General features: G+C 39.0%; 2 protein-coding genes across 3 annotated transcripts; one reads left to right on the top strand and one right to left on the bottom strand.

Moving 5' to 3' along the window:
- Positions 1 to 136: 136 nt before the first annotated feature.
- tfpt (TCF3 (E2A) fusion partner) lies at positions 137 to 6,615 on the bottom strand. Of its 2 annotated transcripts, none has more exons than XM_030750948.1 (7): positions 6,378 to 6,615; positions 5,839 to 5,960; positions 4,304 to 4,426; positions 3,120 to 3,190; positions 2,949 to 3,018; positions 677 to 835; positions 137 to 588 (listed from the first exon to the last, which is right to left on the bottom strand). In XM_030750948.1, the coding sequence occupies exons 2-7, from the start codon at positions 5,938 to 5,940 to the stop codon at positions 514 to 516; spliced, it is 600 nt and encodes a 199-aa protein (XP_030606808.1). In that variant the 5' UTR covers positions 5,941 to 5,960; positions 6,378 to 6,615; the 3' UTR covers positions 137 to 513. The 2 variants fall into 2 exon arrangements, with proteins under 2 accessions (XP_030606808.1, XP_030606807.1); XM_030750947.1 differs by having other exon boundaries at positions 5,839 to 5,940; positions 6,378 to 6,614.
- ndufa3 (NADH:ubiquinone oxidoreductase subunit A3) lies at positions 6,600 to 9,358 on the top strand. The gene is made up of 4 exons (XM_030750949.1): positions 6,600 to 6,674; positions 6,939 to 7,013; positions 9,009 to 9,086; positions 9,184 to 9,358. Exons 1-4 carry the CDS (start codon positions 6,632 to 6,634, stop codon positions 9,273 to 9,275), a joined length of 288 nt encoding a protein of 95 aa, XP_030606809.1. The 5' UTR covers positions 6,600 to 6,631; the 3' UTR covers positions 9,276 to 9,358.
- The last annotated feature ends 551 nt before the right edge of the window (positions 9,359 to 9,909 follow it).

Below are 9,909 nucleotides of genomic sequence, written 5' to 3'. Positions count from 1 at the left end.
CTGCTTATGACTCAGGCTGGCTCTGTATAGAAACATAATATAGATATATGATTAATTAGGTTTTGCATCAGTTGTTAAACTGTTTTAAAAAATAACTAAATCTTAATAAAACAAAACACATTACAGCATACCCAAATAGCAATGTGTAAAACTTTAATATGACAATGAGTCTGCTTACTTAGACAAAATCATAACTTAATAATACTAATAAGTTGTTTACTCTGTAATCTGAGATGTCAAATATTTACCAAAGCAGGTTGTCATATTTACTTGTCATATTTATATGTTGCCGTCAACTATCAACTATAAAAACAAACTCGTATATACAAAACAAACATACACATTTATCGGGCAAATAACTATAATGATTCAATCTGTTCACACCATTCAAGTGAAACCACAACATTACAAAGCTCGACTCAAGAAGGGCAGCGTTTTGAACAGTCCTAGAAACCGGGAACAGTTACTGCTGTCATCATCATCATCATCACGATATCCAGGGCAATGCTTTGATCAATGAGACAGTGAGGTCGGGCTGGACATTTCTCCAAACTGTGTCTCTGCCAATGCTGACATGTCTAGATCAGTCTGTGAAAAGAAGCAGAAATTTATTCCACGTGTCAGTGATATGGATTACCTCATGGACAGCAGCACACCAGCAAAGATCTTTACCCACCTGTGGCTCTTTATCCTTTTCTTGTCGAGGAATTCGATGTCTCTTTTTCTTTGGTCCAGCTGCATGATGTGATGCTGCAGATGGAATGGAACCCGAAACACCGTTGAGCTTTTCATCCTCTGCTCCAGCAGGAGGATCCAAATGGGCTACAGGCTCATCCTGAAACAAATGCCAGAGAAAAATAAAATAATAATAACTTTATCTCTTTAGGACCTTTAAAAAAAAAAAAAAAAAAAAAAAAGTTTAACAAGCAAAAGCAGAGTAAGCTGGCCATAAGGCAAAGGAAAACACTGCAAACAAAAGTAGAAAACACAGACTGTCAACAATCATAACAGGAAAAAAAAATACACAAGAAAGTGAAAAGAATGGTAGCAATTATAAAATAAAAGAAGACAATAAGAAGAGGGACTAAAAACAGAGAGAGAGCACAAAAGGACATCACATAAAAAGAAGTTTAGGAAAATGCATTTTCATAAGTGACTCAAAGAAAGCCACAGATTTTGCAAGCCAAAAATCCATCAGAAAACATAACTTATATTTCCACAAAATTATAGTCTCCTAAGACAATGTTAGTATAAGATGAGCAGTAACATCAAGCATTCCAAGCAAAAAGGACAAACCTCTATTCAGTATTAACTTCCCTTTTTTGTCTTGTTTTACTAATTATGAAACAGCAGAACACAAAGATGTCACACTTTTCCGCCTTCCTTTCTCTATTTCGTCTTTCGATTCACACACAAGGTTTAAGCTTCAGTGCTTTCAGCTCAGCAAAAGTACAATTTGATACTTCCAGTTAAGCAAAATCTGGTCTAAGAGGGGTGATACATGCAATTAATTTTGACTGCAAGTCCATGAATTTGCCTTGCTGTATTTTTAAAGAAAAAGACCATCTATCCATTACATGTGAAATCAATTCCATTAGATTTCACAAATGATTTTTAGTCCATCTTCAAATTGTAGTGCATTAGATTCTAACCGTTTCTTTGTCAGAGCTTTTTTCCCTGCCTATAGGTAGTACTCTCCTTAAATATTTGTCTTTAGTTCGGATGTTCTGTGCTGAGGCCCCTAAATGCACTGTGAGTGCATCAAATGAAATTGAAATGGCTTGAGTTTTAGATGTTCTCAGATCAAATGGTAATAATTAGCTGCTGATGATTAGATGGCAGAGAAGGCGGCTGGAGAGATCTGGTGTACTCAAATGTATAGTGATGATGCCCTAGGAGCATCTGGAGAAGCCCCAGTATGAAAGATTTTCAATCCAGATCTCTGGAAGAACTTCAACAGCATTCCAAGAGGCTGTGGACACTGACTCCGAGTGGACAATGTTCACTGGTGAAGCAGCTGAGCGGAGCTGCATCTGCAAGGTAGTTGGTGCCTGTCATGGCGGCAATCCCCAACCTAAATGGTGGACACCAGAGGTGAAAGGTGTTGTCAGGCTAAAGGAGTCCTATTGACCTTGGTCAGCCTGTGGGACTCCAGAGGCAGCTGACAGGTACCACCAGGTCAAGCGGAGTGTGGCTTTGGCAGTACCAGAAGCAAAAACTCAGGTGTGGGAGGATTTCGGTGAGGCCACAGAACACGACTTTTGGTCGGCAAGCAGTCAGAAGCGATGCTCTACTCAGACTGTGTACCGTGGGGATGAAACGATGCTGACTTCAACTGACAACATAGTTGGGTATATTTTTTGTAGTGGACCAACTATGTCCCATTCAACCACAAAAGTTACAGTACAGTGGCCTCTGTGGAAAAATTACTTGAGCTCCATGTGAGGATAACAAAACCCACTTTTATTCTTTTAAATATATTACTTTCTGTATATCTGCCAGTGCCATTACAAAAGATGGATGAAACCACCATCACGTCATCCATTAGTTAGTGAAGTCCTGTTATGAAGCCATCGCCATCATTGTTTTGAAACTGGACAGGTAAAGTGAAGTGTGGATCTGTCTGTGAAACTTAGGGACACTGCACGCTCATTGACAAATCTTTAATCTGATATGAGTATACCCTAGATAATCTTCCTTGCTGACTAGAGTATAATTTATAAAATGGAATTAATGCTGATTGATTATGACCTGAAATTAGTAACTGAACCAATAAACTCATCAGTAAAGTGTTCAGAGTGACATAGGCCAATTTCCAATAGACTTGTATACAGTCTTTTTGCACCCAGGGAAGTCGCCCCCCGGTGTCCACTGAAAAGAAGGTTTAAGGTACTTAAGTGTTGGCTTTTATACTGTCTTTGATAGCCACCTATCTTTCTAATCCTTACCTCAAGTAGTATAGTGAGCTGGGCATTTCTGTAGTCATCCCCATGAGCATCTAAGGTCTTCATGAGGAATCTGTGAACATTAACACAACCCACAGATGAGAAATCAAGTGGGAAACTTCTCAAAAATGTTTTTTTTACAAAACCTTCAGTTACTATAACGAAGGTTTATACCTCCGTTCCTTCTTCAAACGTCGTGTAATTCTTTGTACTTGGTGAAGGCGACCCAGGATCTTCTGATTTACCTGAACAAAGTGTATGTATTGGATAAATGATGAACTGATATATCACAATATTAAAGCAGCAGGAGCAGCAGCAGAATATTCAGAAACAGTCTTTCTTAGAAATAATCATAGCTCAAAAACCAAAGTGGAAATATATGTTTGGTTGAAAAAAGTGTCTCTACCTACAGATTACATCAAACGTCAGGCCCCAGATGATACTAAATCCCAACCCATAATTCTCATTCTTATTTCAGAAGACACACAGGCAGGATCACATATATGTCGGCTCACACACACCTAGAGTTATTATGATACTAGAATTTCAAACTTGATACTGATACCCAAGAAAATCCTTGATACCATTTACCAAAATTTGACAAAAATTAAGACCCGTTTATTTTTTTAAATAAAGACTATAACGATAAAAACAACATCAGTGACAGCACTATTTTTATGTTGCCTCACATGATGCAAAAAAAAAAAAAAAAAAAATACAGTAAGATAACTGAAGTATATGTATGACAAACATTTCTCTGTAAAAGAACAAAAAAGGCAAAAATATTTTAGGTTGTCTGAGGTAGTGCTGTGCTTCGGGTGAATTTCAAATAGAGGTGTTAATGTAAGCTGTCACTGTTTTTGTCTAGTTGCTGTAGACTTCTCTCTGCTTCAATCTGAGACGTTAAGAGAAACATAACACCTTTCACCTTTCAGACTCGAGTCACTGTGTTACACTCTTAAATTAACACTGTCTGTTAATGTTACAGATGGACAGGACTGATAACTTTTGCTGCTTAGCTCCAGCATTATTGTTATTGTTTTATTATTAGCCCTAGCCACTACCTTAATAACAACAAATGTGGTTATTGGATAACTGCTAATAGTTAATGTTAACTAAAGTTATGTGTTTAATACTTCAGGAGCTTTACTGACCTCATGAAATTCCTCCTAAAATGTTGTTCAGTCTTGTGAACATTAACTACTTCGGTTCCTAGTGAAGGGAGGGGCTGTGTGGCTACCAGCAGGGTGATATGTGAAGTTTTGTGTCAGCTTTGGAAGATAAAGATGGTACCGGTGGGGTTGATACTGCCACAAACGGGTATCTAATCCGAGTAATTTTCAGTACCGTAAGCATACCTGTTCGATTTCTTTACATCTCCTGCTCAGAGCCAGATATTTCCTTTTATCAAGAGCTCTTTTGTCTTCATCTTCTTGTGTTGTGCTCTCAAGCAACTCTGTGCCTCCTGGGCCCAGCTCCACCTAACGAATTAAACCAAAAAATAAACAAACCAAAAAAAAAAAAAAAAACACGTGTCTGTTTTGTGTTTGGCATCTAATTGAAATTTTCAGTTGTTCAACATTTTTCAACAAAACCAAAATAAAGCAAAGTATCTTCTGATTATAGCCATGCTACACTGTAAGTGCTAATAATAAAATAAAAAAAAAATCTGAATTATAGAGATTAATCTCCAACACATGTAAATATCTGCAGCCCGTGGAAGTGTAACCTTCTGCTTTGAGCCTAACTCTTCCCACTGCATAATTCTGAAACATTTTAAAAATGGGAAAGAGGGGCATGAGGATGTGTAAAGCAGGAGTTGCTCAGAAACATTCCCATGGATGATATCTGTGCCACAGAGGGCTTTTCCCCTCTAGTACCTCCTGAAGTTCATGGAGAAGGAGTCGATCTCTGAGCAGTAAAAGACAGAATACAAGAGCAGGTGCCAAAACTCGGCTGTTCTGGATTTGTAATGGGGGAGGGGTGGTGGTCAAGGTGCTGTTAAAGTAAAGTCAGTAAATAAGTGTTTGAAATTTGATGGGCCAAGCTTGAACAGCATGCATCTATGGCAGGGGTGTCAAACTCCAGGCCTCCAGGGCAGGTGTCCTGCAGGTTTTAGATGTGTCCCTGATCCAACACACCTAAATCAAATGGCTGAATTACCTCCTCAGTATGCAGGCGAGTTCTCCAGAGTCCTGCTAATGATTTCTATATTTGACTCAGGTGTGTTGAAGCAGAGACACATCTAAAACCTGCAGGACACCGGCCCTTGAGGCCTGGAGTTTGATACCTCTGATCTATGGTGTGAATTTTAAGATCCCAGGTGAGATCTTTCTCGAGTTAACTTGACCTCTAACCTTCAGCTTGAGATTAAAATCGCAGAGATTCAAACTTATCCATGATTTTTAGTAGATGCATCTATGGTGTGAATTTGAATATCCAAGGTCACATTGTTCTCAAGTTATGGCCAACATTAAAGTTTTTGTGGAACAGACGCCACCGCTAACACCGAGGCTATTACAGTAGCTCAACTTTTTCTTCGAAACAGCTGAGCTAAAAACTAGACTACTGAACCAAAATTTAAAAAAAAGTGCAGAGAAATGGAGTAATCTTCTGTGAAAGATGAGCTTCATTTAGCTTATATTTTAATATAAGCTTGATTTCACAGATATTAACCAAGAGAAACTGCATGACTAATCATAATTTGTTATTATAATCTCTTCCACAGCATGTCTTTTGTCCTGTCCCTCCCCTCACAGCAGATGGCTGCTAAATGGAGGACTGACTACATGTTGCCACTCATATTGACATGGCCATCAGCTTAACAGAGCCAACGTCAGAATAATACGCAGCTTGCGGTCAGTTTGATGATGACCAAGATCAATAACATTACCTCTCCTGGTCCCAGCTCCACACCGCCAGGCTCCAGTTCTGCCTCCAGGATGTGACCTCCAAATAGAGGAGGCAGAGCCAAACCAGAGAAATCCTCCATCATCTGAAGGGAAAGAATATTTTCTGTGATTGTAAAAAAAAATCAAACAGATGATGCAGTGGTTAACAGGGCTCAACATGGCCAATGGCCCGACTGGCTTGGGCCAGCGATGGTACTTTGACCAATCATTTTGCCTAGGAAGCAACTGAAATGGACCCTCAATAATGACTTTTTTTTTCTTATGGTCACTATTTTCACTTTAAATACCAATAAAAGTCCTTCATCAATGCACTTGTGTAGATTTGTTTCACTCAGCGACAGCACAACTGAATCACAAAATAGTTGAAGCATGCCGGGGTGAGCAGAAAGAAGTGCACAAAATTTACTCCACATTTATTTTAAAGCTTTAATTGGACATATTTTGCGAATATAGAGTCATAACATAAAATGTAAACCTACAAATAAATTGTGTAAATTTTAATTAGTCTGTTAGCACTTACATTTGTTAGTCCAGAAACAGTGCGTTAACCTGCGGTTTAAAGCTCCACTGCGAACACTTTCATCATCAAACTGACCGCAAGCTGCGTATTATTCTGACGTTGGCTCTGTTAAGCTTTAGATAAGACGGTTTACTAACATGATAACTGACTTAAATCAGACGTAGGGTTTCCAGGGATCTTCTGGTTCCCTTTCTCTGTTTACGTGCGTCGGGCGCAGGAATTATACGTTTTTATTTGTAGTTACTACATTTCCCATGAGCCCTCGCTCGGTGGAAACGACACCAGACAATATGGCGGGTATGTGTATATTTTGTCATCTTTTTGACTTCTAATCAGTGAAATTTGATTTACTTGGACCTCCAGGTAGTACAGATAAATACATTCAATATTTAAAATTACTGTAACCGAATCTTAGAATTACTAATATAATAATACATCCTTTCGAAATAAAACGAAATATGTGACCTTGGCTGTGTTGCTAACGTTAGCTAGCATTAGTTAATCGCACGTAGCCTGTCACTCAGTGCGGTTTTTAACCTGCCTGTGGGTTTCTGTCTGCAGGAATCGGAGCGTTCCTGAGGAATGCCTGGAACAAGGAGCCGGTTATCGTAGTTTCTTGTGGGATTGCACTGCTTGGTGAGTAACCGGACACCTACTGAAAGCTCAGAAATGCGTGGTAGAGGGAGCATACCTTTAATAATATGCAATGGCAATTCAGCAGCCCTGATGAATGACAGTGTGTCAACATGTAATATGAATCACAGGTTCTACACAAGCACCGAGATAAGTTGTTGGAATGATGACATCAGTGACCTGGAGGCAAAATACGGAATTTAAAAGATCTGTAATGTATTGTGGTCCTAATCCATGGGGTTAGTGATGTGATAGTGATGTGCTCGCTTTTCTTTGTACCAGTTAATAGTTGAACTACATTTTAAACCATCTGCAGACAAGAGAGAGGGCAATCCTACTTACAGCGAATTGCTTATATACAGGAGGCACCAGCAAGCCCTTCTGTGTTCCACCTTCCTCTCACAGGCCAAATACATGCATGTTTGAAACTGGCTGTGGATATGGGGGGGGGATAAGTGCTTAAAATGTATAGAATAAAGTGCTGTATGAAAGTATGGGTAAAATGGGACTTAGTGTAAAGTGCATTGAGTGATCAGAAAGACAAGAAAAGCTTGATATTAATGCAAGTACATTACATTATTTAACAACACAATATAGAATTTATAGAATTTTGGGGGCTAGTGCCAAATTAGTTTAGTTCTAATCATAACAGGGTAGTTGTTAACGGGGTAATTGTTCATGAACTTTCCAGTAGTGTATTTTACAAACTAGTTGGCTGCTTAAAATTAAAATGTTGCCTGATCTGACACCACCGTTTGCACATCTGTGATGTTTCTCTGCTACATGTGCTGCAGACAGTGGGCTTTGTTGGCTGGTCTTTTCCAGCCACCAGCAATTTAAAGTGTGTTTGGTGATTCCCTTATGGACACATGCCCCTTTCAGTTGATATAATCGTGTTTGCGCTTGTTGTGAAAAAGAGTATAGAAATCACTTGATCTGAATTATTGTTTTGTTTCAGACTGGATAAAATCAGCAAGCTAAAGAACCTGTACAAAGCAACTGGATGAGGGGTACCTTTGTTTGCAGTCTCTTAATTAACTACTGTATGTTCATTAAGAGACTGCAAACATGAGGGGTACTCATGTTTGCAGTCTCTTAATGAACATACAGTAGTTAAAAAAAAAAAATCAGTGTGCACACATACAGTTTGTAGTTCTCAAAAATAAGCTCTGAATTTGTGTTGGATTTTAGCACCAATCCTTCAGACAGCAATCACTAAAGATGGCTTAACTGTCTTATAGTTGCTGCCGTGTTTTGTGAAAGACAAACTGTTGTATAAAGACACAAAGAACAAGAATGTGTGTAACATGGCAGAATTCTAGCTGGCACTTCCTATTAAAACAGTTCTGAATTGCAGTTTACATACTAATTATTTTCTGAGTTTAGTTTCCAAGGAGGCAGACCATTAACCACCATTCACAAATGCTACATTTGTTCATCTAGTTGCCCATCCCAGCCCACCCCTAAGAGTATTGTAAACAGTAAGGTTCAAGCTGCTTTATAAAGTAAATTATGATACAATTTCTAAATGATCACAAGCAGCTTTTTCTGCAGTATGTAGTTTTATAAAGTTTTCATATTGTTACAAATTGGTTGTCAGCGGTCCTTGGAGGTAGCTGGCTCTCGCTGGATAAAATGGGATTCAAAGAAGGTGCTGCACCAAAAACCTCCTACTGATTGCTCTGGTTGCTAGGAGTTTGCCATGGTTGCCTGTAGTTTTTTGTGTTTGTCTGCGATACAAACCGGAAATGGAGACGATTCGCCTTCAACGTAAAAGTTATGCCTCAGTACTGCCGCCATCATGTTCCAAAACTTTTACTTTAAAGGCGAACCTTCTTCATTTCCCACTTGTGTTGCACTCTTCCCAGTTTCACTGCAGCTCGGAGAGTAGCCGCACAACTGCCAACAACTTCTGGCAACCACAGGACCAGTTTTTACCAGATGGGGTGTGATCTGTGAGTGTAATATCATATATGTTAAAACATTGTCTTTCCTCAGGTGCCATTATTCCGTTCATCAGCCCACTTACAAAATATACCACAATGATGAATGCAGCTGTGCCATACACCTACCCAGGTAAACACTGACGTTCTTTATGTTGCAGCAGGTTGTGTTCGAGCGAATGCCGATGTTTCAGCGTCTTAAAACTCCTTCCTTATTTTTGCCGTTGCAGTTCCTGTGCGAGATGATGGAAACATGCCTGACATTCCCGCCCATCCATGTGACCCACAAGGAAGAAACTTGGATTGGATTAAGAAGCTATAACTTCAGATTCCCTCATGTTAATATCCATCTGAATAGTTGCCGCTGATGTCCTTGTCCAACAATAAAGATTCTATTTAATTCTACTTTTGTTTCATCTGTATTAATTCAGCACATTTATGGTAATGACATGTATGTTATAAAATGTCTAATAGCTTCTGTTGAACAAGGATTAATAATTGAGCCTGTAATCAGTAAACATATTAAATCAGTATGAGTTTGCTGAATTTGATTGATTTGCCTTAATTTTTGAAACTTAAAGCAGAGTTGCTCAGTTGCAGCTTCAACTTTAAGTTGCTTGACTTTTGATGTACTCACCTCTCATACAGCCATAAATGAAACTCATTTTTCTTTTTATGTCAGAAAAAAAATACTCACCGTTAAGATTTTTGGTTTGTGTTTTTGAAACTGAGTTTCAACACAGTTCTGATGCTTCACAGGTGGCTTAGTTTGAAAAAAGCTGTAATCAGATTAATGCTGGAGGGAAAAAATGAATTCCTGCTTTTCATACCAGCTTTAATTCTACTGGCCATAGGAGGGCAACAACCCAGCAGCAGGACCGCTACCTCTGCCTTTGTGCAAGGAGGAACAGGAGGAGCATTGCCAGACCCCTGCAAAATGACCTCCAGCAGGCCAC

Source organism: Archocentrus centrarchus, chromosome 16 (assembly GCF_007364275.1).
Source record: "Archocentrus centrarchus isolate MPI-CPG fArcCen1 chromosome 16, fArcCen1, whole genome shotgun sequence".
Taxonomy (NCBI): domain Eukaryota; kingdom Metazoa; phylum Chordata; class Actinopteri; order Cichliformes; family Cichlidae; genus Archocentrus; species Archocentrus centrarchus.
The sequence above is the reverse complement of the archived record's forward strand: the minus strand, read 5'-3'. Positions and strand labels throughout refer to the sequence as shown.